The 19161-nt window shown below is 52.1% G+C and overlaps 1 protein-coding gene across 1 annotated transcript; it reads right to left on the bottom strand.

Annotated features, from left to right (window-relative positions):
* Positions 1-1212: 1212 nt before the first annotated feature.
* On the bottom strand, positions 1213-19161 carry C16H17orf99 (chromosome 16 C17orf99 homolog). Its single transcript, XM_065532084.2, has 4 exons — positions 18674-19161; positions 6484-6783; positions 3045-3314; positions 1213-1494 (listed from the first exon to the last, which is right to left on the bottom strand). Exons 1-4 carry the CDS (start codon positions 19020-19022, stop codon positions 1337-1339), a joined length of 1077 nt encoding a protein of 358 aa, XP_065388156.1. The 5' UTR covers positions 19023-19161; the 3' UTR covers positions 1213-1336.

The raw sequence follows: 19161 nt of genomic DNA, 5'->3' as shown, positions 1-19161 counted from the left end.
CTGTAATCCCAGCACTTTGGGAGGCCGAGGCAGGTGGGTCACCTAAGGTCAGGAGTTTGAGACCAGCCTGGCCAACATGGCAAAATCCCGTCTCTACTAAAAATACAACAACAAAAAATTAGCTGGGCATGGTGGTGAGCGCCTGTAATCCTAGCTACTTGGGAGGCTGAGGCAGGAGAAGTTTTTGAAACTGGGAGGTGGAGGTGGCAGTGAGCTGAGATCAAGCCACTATACTCCAGCCTGGGCAGCAGAGCAAGAGTCCGTCTCAAAACAAACCAACAAACCCAAAAAACCAAAAACAAAAGTTAGCGAGGCGTGGTGGCAGCTACTAGTAATCCCAGCTACTCCAGAGGCTGAGGTGGGAGAATCTCCTGAGTCCAGGAGTCCAGGAGGCAGAGTTTGCAGTGAACCAAGATCGTGCCTCTGCACCCCAGCCTGGGGGACGGTGTAAAACTCCATATCAAAAAAAAAAAAAAAAAAAAAAAAAAAAAAGGCATGCAAACAGAAACGAAGTTTTCAGGGCGACAGGCAGGGGGCAAAATTTAATCCAGTTCCAGCCCCTTCTCACCTCCATCCCTCTCTACCTCCATCCCAAGAAAAACCGGTACAGAGCGTCCGGTGCAGGGAAGGCAGGCTCTGTGTGTGTTGGAGGGGGAGCGGAGGTTGTACAGACAGAGGTGTGGGGTCACAGGCTGACTGAGCCCGGAAGAATTCCAGACCCCCCTTTGCTAACTGCAGGTGCAGATTAACAAGAGCAGGTGTGCCAGGTGGGGCTCAGAGTCCACCCAGGTGAGCTGGTCCACGTGAGAGTTGAACCAGAGGACTGTGCCACCAGGAGGTGGGGTGCCCCTCCAGGGAAGAGGGGAGAAGGTGCGGGGGAGGGGCTGGGCCTTTCCCCAGTGTGCCCCCCTCCCTCTCCCCACACCCGGAGAGATGTGACAGCACCTGAGAAGTGAGGACAAGGCCACAGAGACCCCTCCTTTCTGTGACCCTCCTCAAGCCCTCACACCAACACTGTCTGCGTTTGCTGAAGGTCACCAGGGTTCCAAGAATCCCACGTGGCAGGTTTTTTTCTTTTTTTTAAATAAATGTTTTTGTGTATATTTAAGGTAGACAACCTGCTATTATGGGATTCATATAGATAGCACAAAAGTTCCTATAGTGAAGCAAGTTAACATATCCACCATCTCTCATAGTTACCCATTTTTTTGGTTTTGTTTTGTTTTTGTGACAAGAGTGGCTAAAACACACTCATTTTGCATGAACTCCAAATACGAACAGTGCACGCCGATGGTCTGCGACCCTCTGTCGTGCTTGGCTCTCTGGACGGTTCATTCTACATGGCTGCTGCTTTGCATCTTCTGACTTCCCCATTCCCTGTCCTGAACACCCCAAGCTCCTCTTCACTCAGATGGTCGGTGCTCCTATAGGGCAGCAAGGCAAGGATGGGGTGCTCCAGGGGACCTTGCCAGTCCTCCATCTTCTGGTCATGACCTTGATGACAAAGCAGTGGAGACTCAAGTCAGGCAGGCTCATCTCCCAGCCATCCCCTCCCGAGGCGTCTGGGAGTGTTTGTTTGTTTGTTTGTTTGTTTGTTTGTTTGTTTGTTTTGAGACAGAGTTTCGCTCTTTTTGCCCAGGCTGGAGTGCAAGGGCGCAATCTCGGCTCACTGCAACCTCCACCTCCCAGGTTCAAGTGATTCACCTGCCTCAGCCTCCCGAGTAGCTGGGATTACAGGCATGCACCACCACACCTGGCTAATTTTGTATTTTTAGTAGAGACGGGGTTTCTCCATGTTGGCCAGGCTGGTCTCCAACTCCTGACCTCAGGTGATCCACCTGCCTCAGCCTCCCAAAGTGCTGGGATTACAGGCGTGAGCCACCGTGCCCGGCCTGCCTCTGGGAGTTTTATGGTGCCAAGCACATCAATGCCCCAGCAGGAGAGACATGAGGGCTTACTCACCCCACTAAATGAAGGCTGTACCCCTTTTACAGAAGGAAAAACTGAGGCTCAGCGAAGGGACATGGCCCACCCATGAGTCTGGCCTCTGGAAAGGACGGACTTGGCAGAAGTGAGATGGGAGAGTGCCAAGGACAGAGTCCTGGCAGAGCCACGTAAGTGCCTGGGCCACGGCAGAGGATGAGAACCAGGACACAGCAGTGTCTCCCAAACAAAGAGAGGTGAGTTCACAGAGGCAGGGCTGGCCACCACCAAGGCCAGACAGGCAAAGCACACAGGCTGTGGTGCCTGCGCTCAGACACTACAAAGGCCCTGGTCACCTTACATGTCAGTAAAGCCACGGCTTTGGAGAGGGGACCCTGGGAGGCTGGGCCCCAGGCTCTTGCCACCACCTGGGAAAGACTGCCCAATGTGGTTCTTACAGAAGGTAGGAGCTCCTGGTCCACCTTGGTCTCCTGGAGTCATCATCGCTGCATCCCTGCTCAGACCCCATAAAGAACTTAGAGACTGCCCTCCCAGAGGCCAGCAGACTCCATTACAGGGCAACTGGGAGCACTGACCAGGGTTCGACAACGCCTTGAACGTGTAAGCCTCAGTAGGCCTGTGACACAGTAGGTCCTCATAAATACCTTCGAGTCGTGCATAAGCGGTGACGGCCCTTCTTTGCCCTGGCCAGAGCCCTGCCCTGCAAGCCCCACCACCTGAGCTCCCCAGCCAGAGCCCGGCTGAACCTCTCAGGCCATCAGCAGCTCTCCCTCCTCCCTGCATCCGGCACCCATTTCCTACCTGGCCCACGTGGTCCAGCCCAGCATCCCGGAGGTGACGGCCGCAATGGAGGCGAGGCTGCCGGCCAGCACGATGGTGGGTGCCTTGGGTAACTCTCCTGGGAGCGGGGCGGAGGCAGCTGGGTTGGGCTTCCTTTAGGCAGGGGCCAGGGTGGGCATGGTTGCCTCCTGTGCCCTCTGTGCTCTCGGCAGTGGCCGGGTAGAGCCGTCCCACTTCCCACCGACCTGTGTCTTGGACACTAGCACCCTCCCAGCACAGAAGCGCCAGCTGCCCCTCTGGAAATCCAAGGGCCTTCTCACCTGGGGGCACCAGTGTGAGGGCGCTGTGCTGGACATTGACGCTGTTTGCAGCCTGGCACTGGAACCAGTCCGATGTCTGGCCCGGCAGGAAGGAGAAGTTGGCAGGCTGCCCGTGGCGTGGTCGCTGCTGCAGGTGGACCTGCCCATCCTTCCCGACCAGGCTGTAGGTGATGGGTGGGCTGCCCGAGGACGCCTGGCAGGACATCTCCACCCTGGGGCCTGACCCTCTGTCCCGCAGAGTGAAGTTGGCCCGCAGCTCCGACACTGGCTCTGGCAGGGTGGGAGAAGGTAGCACAGCCATGGCTGAGCGGTCTTAAACCCCTCCTCCTCTGTAAGTTCTCCTCATTCCAAAATGCCTAATGAGCTTAGCTGTGGCTGCTGCCTCCTCCAGGCCGCCTTCTAGAGTTTGCCCTCCATCTTGTGTCTGAGCTGCTACCCTACCTGCCGTGTGCACCACACAATTTCACATTTGGTTTTTATCTTATTTTAACTTTATTTTGAGGCAGGGTCTTGCTCTGTTGCCCAGGCTGGAGTGCAATGATGTGATCTAGGCTCACTGCAACCTCTGCCTCCCTGGCTCAAGCAGTTCTCCCATCTCAGCCTCCCGAGTAGCTAGGACTACAGGTGTGCAGCACCACATCCAGCTAACTTTTGCATTTTTTGTAGAGATGAGGTTTCTCTATGTTGGCCAGGCTGGTCTCAAACTCCTGGGCTCAAGCGATCTTCTGCCCTAGCCTCCCAAAGTGCTGGGATTATAGGCGTGAGCCACCATGCCTGGCCTGGTTTTATTCTTATGCAGTATATTTCAGATTGCCAGACTTAGCAAATAAAACTACAGTTAAATTTTAATTTCAGATAAACAATGAATAATTTTTTACTGTATGTATGTCCTGTGTAAAATTTACCTGGCAACTCTATCATTCAGTCTCGTCTTTTTTACTAAAAGGCAAGTTACTTCAGGACAAGAACTGTCATGCAGAAGATTCTAGAATCCCCCAGGCCTTGAGCCTAACGCTCTAGTCATTCTTACTGATTAGTAATAACCACCGCCCTTGCCACCTACTAAAAGGCTTTCATTTCATAGGTCCCCTGGAATAGGACCCATTATTTTTTTTTTTTTTTTTTTTTTTTTTTTTTTTTTTTTTTTTTTTTTTTTTGAGACGGAGTCTCGCTCTGTCGCCCAGGCTGGAGTGCAGTGGCGCGATCTCGGCTCACTGCAAGCTCCGCCTCCCGGGTTCACGCCATTCTCCTGCCTCAGCCTCCCGAGTAGCTGGGACTACAGGCGCCCACAACCGCGCCCGGCTAATTTTTTGTATTTTTAGTAGAGACGGGGTTTCACCGTGGTCTCGATCTCCTGACCTTGTGATCCGCCCGCCTCGGCCTCCCAAAGTGCTGGGATTACAGGCGTGAGCCACCGCGCCCGGCTGGACCCATTATTATTTTAGAGACAGGGTCTCTGTTGCTCAAGGTAGAGTGCAATGGTGTGATCACAGCTCACTGCAGGCTCCAGCTCCTGGGCTCAAATGATCCTCCCACCTCAGCCTCCCAAGTAGCTGGGACCACAGGCATGCGCCACCACACCTGATTAATTTTTTTAAAAAATTGCTGTTGGCTGGGTGCAGTGGCTCATGTCTGTAATCCCAGCGTTTTAGGAGGCCTAGGTGGGTGGATCACCTGAGGTCAGGAGTTTGAGACCAGCCTGGCCAACATGGTGAAATCCCGTGTCTACTAAAAATACAAAAATTAGTCGGGCGTTGGGGCAAGAGCCTGTAGTCCCAGCTACCTGGGAGGCTGAGGCAGGAGAATTGCTTGAACCTGGGAGGCGGAGGTTGCAGTGAGCCGAGATTGCGCCACTGCAGTACAGCCTGGGCGACAGAGCGAGACTCCGTCTCAAAAAAAGAAACTAATTTTTTTGTAGACATGGAGTCTCACTCTGTGGTCCAGGCTGGTCTCAAACTCTTGGCCTCGAAGGATTCTCCCACCTTGGCCTCTCAAAATGCTGGGAATACAGGCGTGAGTCACCTCACTGGCCTCTTACTATTTTCCTTTTGCAGCTAAAGCAGTTGAAGCTCAGCAGTCCCATGATTTGTTCAAGGCCCCAGCCAGTAAGTGTAGGGATTTGAACCCTGAACATGTTGGGCTGCAGACCCTGGGCTCATCTCCCCTAGGCTGTCTTTTCCTGGTGTTCTTAGGGTGTGGGGCAAAGGATGAACGGGGAGCTTCCTTGTCCCACCCTAAGTTGGGCAACACTTCCTGGTTCCCATACCCCATAGCTCCCACCAAGAAGGTTACCTGAGTTACTATCAGGATGGACACAGGAAGAAGGCAGGCTTCGGAGCTGGACAGAGTGGGGTTTGAAAGCAGCCTTGGCCACTTGCCAGCCATGTGGCCTGGGGCGACTTTTTTTTTTTTTTTTTTTTGAGACAGAGTCTTACTCTGTCGCCCAGGCTGGTGTGCAGTGGCACGACTTCGGCTCACTGCAACCATCATCTCCCGGGTTCAAGTGACTCTCTTGCCTCAGCCTCCCGAGTAGCTGGGATTACAGGTGCCCGCCACCACACCCAGCTAATTTTTGTATTTTTAGTAGAGATGCAGTTTCACTACGTTGGCCAGACTGGTCTCGAACTCCTGACCTCAAGTGATCCACCCGCATAGGCCTCCCAAAGTGCTGGGATTACAGGTGTGAGCCACCACACCCAGCCCCTGGGGCAACTTTCTTAACACCCCAGAGCTTTAGCTTCCATAGCTACAGACCCAGAGGCTCAGACCCCACCCCTGACACGGCTGTGAAGATCAAGTGAAGTAATGTACAAAACGTGCCTAACTTTCTTTTCTTTTCTTTTCTTTTGGAGACAGAGTCTCGCTCTGTTACCCAGGCTGGAGTACAGTGGCACAATCTTGTCTCACTGCAGCCTCCGCCTCCTGGGTTCAAGCAATTCTCCTGCCTCAGTCTTCTGAGTAGATGGAACTACAGGTGCACCCCACCACGCCCGGCTAATCTTTGTATTTTTAGTAGAAATGGGGTTTCGCCATGTTGCCCAGGCTGGTATCGAACTCCTGGGCTCGAGCGATCATCCTGTCTTGGCCTCCCACAGTGCTGGGATTTGCATCCAGCCAAACATGCCTAGTTTATCACTTTGAGGTCCGAGATGACAACTGGGGCTCAGTCATTTCTGCCATCCATCGGGCTCTTTCCTTCTGTGCCCTCAGGCCCCTGCCAGGAAACTGTGCCCTCAGGGCCCCAGCCAAGGACAGCAAGTCCTGAGAAAAGGCCCCAGGGGACTGAGAGTGGCCTTGGAGGCGGCAGCCTGTCCTTGTCCGCACCCTCACATCCTGGCTCTCTCTTACCCCAGCAAGGTTCACAATTCCCAATCCCAGAGCTCCCCACTGATCTGCACCGCACCTGCCTCCTCAGCCCTGTGCCCCCCACCGCACTCACTGGACCACAGCTCCCAGTACATCTGCAGCCTGGCACTGTCCACATGGGCACCTGAGGTGGTGGCCGCCTGGCAGAAGTAGGTGAGCAGGTCTGGACTGGACTTGAGTGTGATGTTGAGGTTGAAAGAGGCCGGCTCGTGGGTCTTCAGCACCTTCTTGGCCACCTCGATGTTCTTGGTTCCATAGAGGGAATAGGTGATGGGCAGTGGTGCCTGGGGTGCATGGCAGGTTATGAGCACCCGGCGGCCTTTGGGGAAAACTTCTAGGACTTTGTAGGCAATGGAGACCACAGGGGTGATTTCTGGGAGATGAAAAGGTCCAAGGAGGAAGAAAGAATCGACATTGATCAAGCACCTTAAGAAGGTACTGGTTTGGCCAGGCTCGGTGGCACACGCCTGTAATCCCAGCATTTGGGAGGTCCAGGCAGATGGATGACTTGAGGTCAGGAGTTCAAGACCAGTGTAACCAACATGGTGAAAGTCTGGCTCTACTAAAAATACAAAAATTAGCTGGCCACGGTGGTGAGGGAGACTCAGAAAAGGGAAAAAGGATGCTGGATTTAGCATGTTCTCACTGTTTTTTTTTTTTTTAGATGGAGTCTTTTCTTTCCCTGTCACCCAGGCGCACAGTGGCGTGATCTCTGCTCACCACAACTTCTGCCTCCTGAGTTCAAGCGATTCTCCTGCCTCAGCCTCCCAAGTAGCTGGGACTGCAAGTGCACACCACCATGCCTGGCTAATTTTTGTATTTTTAGTAGAGACAGGGTTTCCATGTTGGTCAGACTGGTCTCGAACTCCTGACCTTGTGATCCACCCGCCTCAGCCTCCCAAAGTGCTGGGATTACAGGCATGAGCCACTGCACCTGACCACAATTTAATTCTATAACAAACCTGCACATGTACCCCTGAACCTACAAATTACAAATAAATAAATGAAACCAGTAGACCTCAGAGTAAAGAAAAAAGAAAGAAGAAAATACTGATTTAGTGGTTCCTCAAAAAGTTAAACAGACTTACCATATGACCTAACAATTCCACGCCTAGACATATACCAAATAATAGAAAACAGGGACTCCAACAGATACCTGTACACACACGCTCGTGGCAGCGTGATTCACCACAGCCAAAAGGTGGAAACGGCCCAAATGTCTATCAACGGATGAATGGGTAAATAGAATGTGGTTGAGCCGTATAAGGAATATTACTCAGCCTTAGAAAGAAGTGAGCACAGATGCAGGCTGCAACAGGGATGAGCCGTAACAACATTCCACTAAACAAAAAGGCAGACGCGAAAGGCAACCTTTGCATGATTCCATGTGTGTGCAAAGTTTAGAATAGGAAAACCCACAGAGACAGAAAGCGGACCGGTGGTTACTAGGGCCCAGGGGAGGGGGAAATGGGGAGTAACTGTCTAATAGATAGGGGTTTCCTTTTGGGGTGATGAAGATCTCTTGGAACTAGATAGCGGTGGTGGTTGTGCAACATTGTGAATGCACTAAATGCTGCTGAATTATCACTTTTTTTTTTTTTTTGGAGACAGAGTCTTGCACTGTTGTCTCCCAGGTTCAAGAGATTCTTGTGTCTCAGCCTCCAGAGTAGCTGGGATTACAGGCGCCCGCCACCACACCCGGCTAATTTTTGTATTTTTGATAGGCACGGGGTTTCATCATGTTGGCCAGACTGGTCTTGAACTCGAGACCTCAGGTGATCCGCCCGCCTCGGCCTCCCAAAGTGCTAGGATTACAGGTGTGACCCACTGCGCCCGGCCCACTTTTATTTATTGATTTAAAGACAGAGTCTTGCTCCATCGTCCAGACTGGAGTGAAGTAGCACGATCTCACCTCACTGCAACCTCTACCTCCTGGGTTCAAGCGATTCTCATGTCTCAGCCTACCAAGTAGCAGGGACTACAGGCACGCACCACCATGCCCGGCTAATGTTTGCATTTTTACTAGAGGCTGGGTTTCACCACGTTGGCCAGGCTAGTCTTGAACTCTTGACCTCAGGGGATCTGCCTGCCTGGGCCTCCCAAAGTGCTGGGATTACAGGCGTGAGCCACTGCAGCTGGCCATTACTGATTCTTTAAGACAGCAATTGGGATTAAACAAAAATGTTTCTGGAATAGGGGTTTGGGGGAGAGGGTTGTATTATACCAATGGTAGGGACCTGTTTGCATTTCAAGAATAGTGTGTAGGCCGGGTGCGCTGGCTCACACCTGTATTCCCAGCACTGGGAGGCTGAGGCAGGTGGATCACCTGAGGTCAGGAGTTCGAGACTAGCCTGGCCAACATGGTGAAACCCTGTCTCTACTAAAAATACAAAACTTAGCTGGGCACGGTGGTACGTGCCTGTAATCCCAGCTACTCAGAAGGCTGAGACCAGAGAATCACTTGAACCCAGGAGACAGAGGTTACAGTGAGCCAATATCTTGCCACTGCACTCCAGCATGGGTGACAGAGCAAGACTCTGTCTCAAAAAAAAAAAAAAAAGAAAGAAAGAAAAGAAAGAAAAAGCATAGTGTGTATTGGGTGGGCACAGTAGCTCAGGCCCATAATACCAGCACTTTGGGAGGCCAAGGTGGGAGGATTGCTTGAGCCTAGGGGTTCCAGACCAGCCTGGGCAACATAGTGAGACCCCACCTCTATTTAATCAAAAGAAAAATTAAAAAGAATAAAAGAATACTGTGTGGTTGGGGCAGTGCTTGGGGGAGGGGTAGAAAGAAGGTCTATGAAATCTGAATATCATCGACGTCATGAATCGCCTTTGCTCGGCTGGGCATGTCTGCTCTGGAAACCACCCTGCAGTGAGGAAACTGCTGATTGAGCAGAGAACTGGAACAAACTAGAGTGTGTGACCACTAAGCATGTTTCATTCTAGACCAGTAACTCTCAACCAGGAGCAATTTTGCCTCCAGGGGAACTTTGGGTCTGGGGATGTTTTTGGTTGTCAATATTGGGAGGTGGACTAGCTTGGGCAACACAGCAAGATCCCGTCTCTAAAAAAAAAAAAAAAAAAAATTAGGGGTTGCTGCTGACATTTAGTGGGTGGGGGCCAAGGAGGCCGCTAAGCATCCTGTAGTGCACAGTCAGCTCCCACCGCGAAGAATGGTCTGGCCTCAAATGTCAGGAGTGCTGAGGTTGACAACTCTGGTCTAGACAACCGGCAGCAGCCTTCTAGAAGCAGGATGTCTTCCCCTGCCCAGGGCTGCACAGACACCAACAATTATTTTCTCATCCATGCCTCTTTGAAAATTTCATGAGAATTCTCCTTTTTATATTTATTTACTTATTTATTTATTTATTTTTGAGACGGAGTCTCACTCCGTTACCCAGGCTGGAGTGCAATGGCGCAATCTCGGCTCACCGCAACCTCCACCTCCCGGTTTCAAGCAATTCTTCTGCTTCAGCCTCTCAAGTAGCTAGGATTACAGGCATGCGTCACCATGCCAGGCTAATTTTGTATTTTTAGTAGAGACGGGGTTTCTCTATGTTGGTTAGGCTGGTCTTGAACACCCGACCTCAGGTGATCTACCTGCCTCAGCCCCCCAAAGTGCTGGGATTACAGGTGTGAGCCACCGCGCCCAGCCTATTTATTTGTTGTTTTGAGACGGAGTCTTACCCTGTCGCCCATTCTGCAGTGCAGTGGTGTAATCTTTGCTCACTGCAACCTCCGCCTCCCGGGTTCAAGCGATTCTCCTGCCTCAGCTGCTCAAGGAGCTGGGATTACAGACACACGCCACCACATCGATCTAATTTTTGTATTTTTAGTAGAGATAGGGTTTCACCATGTTAGCAAGACTGGTCTCGAACTCCTGACATCAGGTGATCCGCCCACCTCAGCCTCCCAAAGTGCTGGGAGTACAGGCGTGAGCCACTGCACCCAGCCAGACTCTCCTTTGTAGATGGGGAAGAACACTTTTTTTTTTTTTTTTTAAAGACCTGACACAGTGGCTCACGCCTGTAATTCCAGCACTTTGGGAGGCTGAGGAGGGTGAATCGTTTGAGGCCAGGAGTTCAAAACCAGCTTGGGCAACATGGTGAAACCCTGTCTCTATTAAAAATGCACAAATTAGCCAGGCGCGGTGGCTCACGCCTTTAATCCCAGCACTTTGGGAGGCTGAGGTGGGAGGATCATGAGGTCAGGAGATCAAGACCATCCTGGCTAACACAGTGAAACCCTGTCTCTACTAAAAATACAAAAAAAATTAGCCGGGCGTGGTGGCATGCATCTGTAGTCCCAGCTACTCGGGAGGCTGAGGCAGAAGAAGGGTATGAACCCAGGAGGCGGAGCTTGCAGTGAGCCGAGATCGCGCCACTGTACTCCAGCCTAGGGGACAGAGCGAGACTCCATCTCAAAAAAAAAAACAAAACACAAATTAGCCCAGTGTGGTGGCTCGAGCCTGTAGTCCCAGCTACTTGGGAGGCTGAGGCATGAGAATCACTTGAACCTGAGAGGTGGAGGCTGCAGCGAGCCGAGATTGCACTGCTGCACTCCAACCGGCGTGACAGAGACTGTGTCTGTTTGTTTTTCCCAAACAGGCTTTCATGGAGAAATCTTCGACTTGAAGAAAGCGAAGGTGTATTTGGAGGTGAAGGCACTCTCTGGGGCATCCTCTTACAGATGTCTCTGCTGATTGGTCAATTTGACCCTCAGGGCCAGAGGCCTTCTCTTCGTGGTCCAAAAACCATCGCGGGGCCAGAAGCCAGCCTCATGTGGGGAAGTGGGAGTCCAGGGCTGACATGTCATCACCCTTTCTTTTTGCTCCCTTTGTGAAGGGAAATGATCTTGACCTATAAAAGTGGAAGGAAAAAAGCTACTCTCTCTTCATTTCCATTTCAGTCTTCATTAATAGAAGCTTGATTTGCATAAGTTCACAGACAGGAACCATTTTTAAAGTACACTGTACCGGGGACATTCACTTTTTTTTTTTTTCTTTTTTTGAGATGGAGTCTCGCTCTGTTGCCCAGGCTGGAGTGCGGTGGCACGATCTGAGTTCACTGCAACATCTGCCTCTTGGGTTCAAGCAGTTCTCCTGCCTCAGCCTCCCGAGTAGCTGGGATTACAGGTGTGTGCCACCACGCCCGGCTAATTTTTTGTATTTTTAGTAGAGCCGGGGGTTTCTCCATGTTGGCCAGGCTGGTCTTGAACTCCTGAGCTCAGGAGATCTGTCCCCCTCGGCCTCCCAGAGGGCTGGGATTATAGTGTGAGCCACCACCCCCAGCCGGACATTCACTTTTTGTTTTTGTTTTTGTTTTTGTTTTTTGAGACGGAGTCTCGCTCTGTCGCCCAGGCTGGAGTGCAGTGGCGCGATCTCGGCTCACTGCAAGCTCCGCCTCCTGGGTTTACGCCATTCTCCTGCCTCAGCCTCCTGAGTAGCTGGGACTACAGGCGCCCGCCACCACGCCCGGCTAATTTTTTGTATTTTTAGTAGAGACGGGGTTTCACCGTGGTCTCGATCTCCTGACCTTGTGATCCGCCCGCCTCGGCCTCCCAAAGTGCTGGGATTACAGGCGTGAGCCACCGCGCCCGGCCTCACTTTTCATCCTCATAAGACTTGTGTGGTTTTTTTCTTTTTGATTATTTAGTTTACGGATAAGCTTGCCAATAAAGGACGGTCTATCTTTTTTTTTTTTAATTTTTTTTTTTTTCCTTGAGACAGGGTCTTGCTTTGTCCCCCAGGCCTGAGTGCAGTGGCACGATCTCAATTCACTGTAACCTCTGCCTCCCTGTTTCAAGTGATTCTCCTGCCTCAACCTCCTGAGTAGCTGGTATTACAGGTGCACGCCACCATGCTTGGCTAATTTTTGTATTTTTAGTGGAGATGGGGTTTCACCATGTTGGCCAGGCTGGTGTACAATTCCTGACCTCAAGTGATCCATCCACCTCAGCCTTCCAAAGTGCTGGGATTATAGGTGTGAGCCACCCGCCTGGCCTATTATTTAATTTAAAATTCTTTTGCTTGTCTGGGCGTGGTGGCTCACGCCTATAATCCCAGAGCTTTGGGAGGCCTAGGCAGGGGGATCCCTTGAGCCCAGGAGTTTGAGACTAGCCTGGGCAAAAAAGCAAGATCCTGTCTCTAAGAAAAAAAAAATTGTTTTTTGACTGGGTGCAGTGGCTCATGCCTATAATCCTAGCACTTTGGGAGGCGGAGGCGGGTGAATCACTTGAGCTCAGAAGTTTGAGACCAGCCTGAGCAACATGGCAAAACCCCATCTCTACTAAAAATACAAAAATTAGCCAGACGTGGTGGCATGTGCCTGTAGTCCCAGCTACTCAGGAGGCTGAAGTGGGAGGATCTCTTGAACCTGGAAGGTCAAGGCTGCAGTGAGCCAAGATCGCACCACTGCACTCTAGCCTGGGTGACAAAGTAAGACCCTGTCTCAAAAAAAAATTAAGTGGGCCTGGGGGTATGCACCAGCTACTCAGAGGCTGGGAGGATGTTTGAGCCCAGGAAGTTGAGGCTTTGAGGCTTTAGTGAGCTGTAATCACGCCACTGCACTTCAGCCTGGGTGGCAGAACAAGACCCTGTCTCGAAATAAGTAAATAAATAAATAAAATTTGTCTGCTCTGCGAGAGCATTTAAATAATGGGATGGCACACTCAAAATTTGATAAGGTGACGACAAGGCTGCCCTCGGGACAGGAAGCTAAGCCAAGCCTTGAATGGGCTGTGGGGTCACTGCAGGAAAACTGTGGAGGGCTCATGTCCAGGCCCAGACACAGTGCTGGTGCCTCGAGTGGCTCCGAGGCCCTTCCAGATGGCGCTACCCCTCTCCAGACTGGTCTCTGTGACAACAGGAAGCTTGGAAATTCCAACCCTGGAGGTTGCAATTCATTAGACCCAGGGAGGGGCCCAGGGATCTGATTTTGAATAAGCTGCCATCTGTTGAGGGTTGAATTATGTCCTCCAAAAAGATAGGTTCCAATGGTGACTCCCAGGACCTGCCCATGGGAACATATTTGGAAATCAGGTTTTTACAATGGCTTCCCCCTCTCTCAAGTTAAATATTAACTCCAGTAATTCATGCTGGATTAGGGTGGGGCCTGATGAGAAGAGGAAAGGAGACGCAGACACACACAGGGACAATGGCATGAGGGAGGCAACCCCCGGAAACCAGGACAGGAGCGAGGAGCAGGTGCTCCTGCAGGGCCTTCGGAGGACCCAGCCCTGCATACTCTCAGTTTTAGAATTCAGCTTCCAGCACTGTCAGAGAATGTGTTGCTGTTGTTTTTTGGTTGCCTTTTGTCTTTCGCTTTTTGAGACAGAGTCTTGCTCTGTCGCTCAGGTTGGAGTACAGTGGCACGATCTCAGCTCACTGCAACCTCTGCCTTCCGGGTTCAAAGGATTCTCGTGCTTCAGCCTCCTGAGTAGCTGGTATTAGAGGCATGCGTCACCACACCCGGCTGATTTTTGCCTTTTTAGTAGAGATAGGGTTTCCCCATGTTGGCCATGCTGGTCTGGAACGCCTGACCTTTGGTGATCCACTCACCTAAGCCTCCCAAGCTACTGGTATTATGGGCCTGAGCCATCACACCTGGCCTTGTTTGTTTTTGTTTTTGTTTTTGTTTTGATACAGAGTCTCACTCTGTCTCCCAGGCTGCAGTGCAGTAGTGTAATCCAGGCTCACTCCAACCTCTGCCTCCCGGGTTCAAGTGAATCTCCTGCCTCAGCCTCCTGAGTAGCTGGGGTTACAGGTGCCTGCCACCATGTCTGGCTAATTTTTGTATTTTTAATAGAAATGGAGTTTCACCATGCTGGCCAGGCTGGTCTTGAACTCCTGACCTCAAGTGATCCGCCCACCTAGGCCTCCCAAAGTGCTGGGATTATAGGCGTGAGCCACCGCGCCCAGCCTCCTCTGTGTCCTTTGGAGTGTAGGCTCAGCCAGAATAAAAATTCCCTATATCCTTAACCTTCCAACCAACACCTTCCATCCTCTACATCTAATGGAAACCAGATCCCTCCTTCCTACAGCACTGTCTACCCCTTCAACTGTCCCAGGCAATGTGGATCCCGGCAGCCTTCATGGCATGGAGCTGGGACAAAGGGGGACAACATCTTCTTGACATTTCGCCTTCCCTAAACTTTTCTCCCCTCTCCTTACTAAACAGCAGCTATTTCTTCAGATACATTCCACTCTGCCTTCTGGATTACAATTATCTACCGTAAACACCTATACCTCCTTGAAGATGCCTGTCGGTGGTTCCTACCATGTTTAATGCTACACTTGCCAGAATTATTGGGGATTTCAAAATACATAGCCACAGTGGCTCACACCTGTAACCCCCGCACTTTAGGAGGCTGAGGAGGGAGGGTTGCTTGAGGCCAGGAGTTCAAGACCAGCCTGGGCAAAATAGGAAGACCCAATCACTACAAAAAAAATTGAAATATTAGGCCGGGCAGGGTGGCTCATGCCTGTAATCCCAGCACTTTGGGAGACTGAGGCGGGCAGACTTGCGCTTGAGTTTGAGATGAGCCTGGCCAACAGAGGAAAATCCTGTCTCTAGAAAAAATACAAAAATTAGCTGGGTATGGTTGCGCGTGCCTGTAGTCCCAGCTACTCTGGAGGCTGAGGCGGGATGATGGCTTAAGTCCAGGAGATGGAGGTTGCAGTGAGGCGAGTTTGTGCCACTGTATTCCAACCTGGGCAACATTGCAAGCAAGGCCGGGCACAGTGGCTCACGCCTGTAATCCCAGCATTTTGGGAGGCTGAGGTGGGCAGATCACAAGGTCAGGAGATCGAGACCATCCTGGCCAACGTGGTGAAACCCCATCTCTATTAAAAGTACACAATATTAGCTGGGTGTGGTGGCATGTGCCTGTAGTCCCAGCTACTAAGGAGGCTGAGGCAGGAGAATCTCTTGAACCTGGGGGGTGGAGCTTGCAGTGAGCTGAGATTGTACCACTGCACTCCAGCTTGGACGACAGAGCAAGACCCCATCTCAAAAAAAAGAAAAAATTAAATTAAGTATTAGCTGGGTGTGATGGCATGTGCCTGTAGTCCTAGGTACTTGGGAGGCTGAGGCAGGAGGATTGCTTAAGCCTTGGAGGTCAAGTCTGCAGTGAGTGGTGATTGTGCCACTGCACGTTAGCCTTGGTGACAGAGCAAGACCCTGTGTCTAAAAGCAAAATGGAAAAAAACAAAAAGCCCAACTTACACAGAGATCATCTTTCAAATATCCTAATCCCTCAGGTCCTTCACTTGTGCCCAGCTTTCCACTCCCGCTGAAGCTGTTTCAGCTGCATAATATGCCATCTCCAGGCTGCACTTTATTTAGCCAATCCTTCCAGATGGGCCAAGGACTTTGGTGCCATTTTTTTTTTTTTTTTTTTGGCAGAGTCTCTCTCTGTTGCCCAGGCTGGAGTGCAGTGGTGCGATCTTGGCTCACTGCAACCTCCGCCTGCCGGGTTCAAGGGATTTTCCCGCCTCAGCCTCCTAAGTAGCTGGGATTACAGGCATGGGCCACTACGCCCAGCTAATTTTTTATTTTCAGTAGAGACGGGGTTTCGCCATATTGGTCAGGCTGGTCTCAAACTCCCGACCTCAGGTGATCTGCCTGCCTCGGTCTCCCAAATTGCTGGGATTCCAGGCATGAGCAGCCGCTCCCGGCTTGGCGCCATCTTTCATGGCTGTCCTTATCCCATCCCATCCCATGCCATCTGCCAGCAGCTGCTATTGGCCTTCAGAATGTATGTCCACCCCATCTCCCTGCCTCTCACGCATTGCCCAGTCTCTCCTCTGGATCTCCAGAGTAGCCTAATGGCTCTCTTGGATTTTGCCTTTGATCTGCATCCCAACACAGTGTCTGAATGACCTCATCAAGGGTATATCAGATTGTGTTTTCCCCTCCAAACCTCCTATGGCTGCGCCCCACAGGGACCTCCCCAGTCAACCCCACACCACGCCTCTGACCTCATTCAATACCCTTTGGTCACACAGGGTCCCTGCCCAGGTACTTCCTGCTCAGTCAGCTCCTTCAGGTCCTTGCTGCATGGCCCCTTCCCAAACTACACCCTCCCCTGCAAACACTGCCCTCCTTCCCCCTACCCACCCTGTGTTCCCTTCCCTTCTACCCTTCTTGCTTCTCTCTATGACATTCTAACATACTTTAGAATGTGCTTTTTTTTGCTCTGTCACCTAGGCTGAAGTGCAGTGTTAATGATTACGGTTCACTGCAGCCTCATTTCCCGGACAAGCAATCCTCCCACCTCAGCCTCCCGAGTAGCTGGGACCACAGGTGCACCGCCCACCATGCCCAGCTAATTAAAACAAAAATTTTTTTATACAAAAAAATTAGCTGGGCGTGGTGGTGCACATCTGTAATCTCAGCTACTCGGGAGGCTGGGTGGAAGAATCCCTTGACCCCAGGAGGCAGGGGTTGCAGTAAGCTGAGATCGAGCCACTGCACTCCAGCCTGGGTGACAGAGTGAGACGCCATGTAGAGGTGGGGGGGTCTCACCGTGTTGCTCAGGCTGGTCTTGAACTCCTGGGCTCAAATGATCATCTGGCTACAGCCTCCCAAAGTGCTGGGATAACAGGCATAAGCCACTGAATGCTCTTATTTTTATTATCATTTGTCCCCCCAACCTCCACTGGAATGTAAGATACAGGAGGGGTTTGTTTCCGTGCTTTGCCAGATTCTCAGGGCCTTTAATGGTGCCTGCAACCAAACAAGTGCTCAAGTATTTGTTGAATGAATAAATGATTTATCAGTCAGTCTCTTAGGAGTTTAGTTAGCAGGACTTGGTTGGCAAGAATCGGAGAAGTCAGGAGCCAGCCAAGAGAGGGAGGCGGGACTGCCCTGCACAGGTACTTCCCAGAGCCCCAGCTGCCTGTACTCTCTTTAGCAGCCACCCAACAATGTATCGGTTTTTAAAGCAAATGAGGAAATAATGGTTCAGGCTGGGCCTCATTCAAGTGAGATTTATGTCATCATTACCCGGTGCCTGCCCTTTAGCAAAATAGAGGGGGAAGGCCCTGCTCTGTAACCTGGCAGCCTAGCAATAAGGGGCAAGGGTTGGTTGGGACAATACAGGGAAGTGACTCTCCATCCTCACCATTTTTTTTTTTTTTTTTTTGAGACGGAGTCTCGCTCTGCCGCCCAGGCTGGAGTGCACTGGCCGGATCTCAGCTCACTGCAAGCTCCGCCTCCCGGGTTCACGCCATTCTCCTGCCTCAGCCTCCCGAGTAGCTGGGACTACAGGCGCCCGACACCTCGCCCGGCTAGTTTTTTGTATTTTTTAGTAGAGATGGGGTTTCACCGTGTTAGCCAGGATGGTCTTGATCTCCTGACCTCGTGATCCGCCCGTCTCGGCCTCCCAAAGTGCTGGGATTACAGGCTTGAGCCACCGTGCCCGGTTTTTTGTATTTTTTAGTAGAGACGGGGTTTCACCGTGTTAGCCAGGATGGTCTTGATCTCCTGACCTCGTGATCCGCCCGTCTCGGCCTCCCAAAGTGCTGGGATTACAGGCTTGAGCCACCGTGCCCGGCCTCCATCCTCACCTTAATGGACATGAGGGGAGGGGAGGAAAGGATGGGGCAGGAAAGTGCAGGCAAAAGGATGGAGCAGGCAAAGATGAAGAAGCAGGCCCGGCTAGGGGCTGTCAGGGACCTTCCCCAGTGTCTCCTCCTTCCTGGTCCTGTACCCAGCTGGGCCCCAGACGCTCTCCACTCTCCAGCTGCCTCTACAAGGAAGTCAGCCTCCTGTATGTCAGGCCCCTGGGGGAGCCTCAGCTTCACCATTCTCTCATGGCCCTCCTCCTGGTCAGAGAATCTCGACCTCCCAGACCCCACCAGAATTCCCCAGCCCTCCACGGGGCCTCGCCCACCGGGCAAAGCTGGGAGGGTCTCGGGGCGGCTTCTGCTCCCGATCAGGGACCTGGGGCAGAGCGATGAGGACGCGCCTGCCCAGGGAATCTTCCCTCCAAACAGCCCAGCCAGAGGCTGGAAGCTGAGCAACTTCCCTGCCTGTGTGCCCCGGAGGTCCCCACATTGGCCTGCTTGGCCTGCCTATCTCCATCACTCCCAGGGCCCTGCAGGGTGGAGAGAATATTCCAGAACTGTCCAGCCATCCTCCAGCACACACCTCCCCACTAGTACCTTCTTCCCCAGCCGTAGGCGCCCTCCACAGTGGGGGTTCTGACACCAGGACCCCAGCGGGGAGGCTTCTCCCTGCAGTATGCTGGGCCACTTACCTTCCTCCTGTGCCTTGGAGAAGCTGCTGGCGGCTGTAAGAGAGGTGAGGGCGATGAGGAGAGGGCCTGGGAGGGAGGGGAGGCTAGAGACAGCCTCGAGACCCACCTGCTGAAGCCAGGAGGGAGGAGCAGGCTGATTCCTGGTAGTGAGGCCCCAGGACCAGCTGGCATCATCACTCACAAAAGCTCTTTTGCGCCACCCCCGCCCCCAACATCTCCTATCACCAGCCCATTTTGCAGATGGGTAAGTAGTGGGTCCAGAATGGTGAAGCAATCCCTGGACCACATATGCAGCAAGTTTAGGGGCTGGTCCGATACTTAAGCCCAGATCTTTCCCTCTCTGTCCCATGTTTCCAGAGGTGCCCTTGCCTTCAGGCCTCGTCTCTCCTGAGCTCCCAGTACCCCCACCTGAGCCCGAGGCCTCAAGGCCCCGGCAGTAGTCCCACCATCACGTCCCCCGTGGACTCACCCAGCACAGCCAAGCAGAG

The sequence above is a fragment of the Macaca fascicularis genome, chromosome 16 (assembly GCF_037993035.2).
Source record: "Macaca fascicularis isolate 582-1 chromosome 16, T2T-MFA8v1.1".
In the NCBI taxonomy this organism is placed as follows: domain Eukaryota; kingdom Metazoa; phylum Chordata; class Mammalia; order Primates; family Cercopithecidae; genus Macaca; species Macaca fascicularis.
The sequence above is the reverse complement of the archived record's forward strand: the minus strand, read 5'-3'. Positions and strand labels throughout refer to the sequence as shown.

Excerpts from the sequence above, each read along its gene's own strand:
- C16H17orf99 (XM_065532084.2), bottom strand. The coding sequence starts at position 19,022 with ATGGGACAGAGAGGGAAAGATCTGGGCTTAAGTATCGGACCAGCCCCT. Across the intron at positions 3,315-6,483 it reads GTACTGGGAGCTGTGGTCCA|AGCCAGTGTCGGAGCTGCGG; the intron begins GTGAGTGCGGTG and ends CCACCCTGCCAG. Across the intron at positions 1,495-3,044 it reads CCTCACACTGGTGCCCCCAG|GTCATGACCAGAAGATGGAG; the intron begins GTGAGAAGGCCC and ends TTTGTCATCAAG.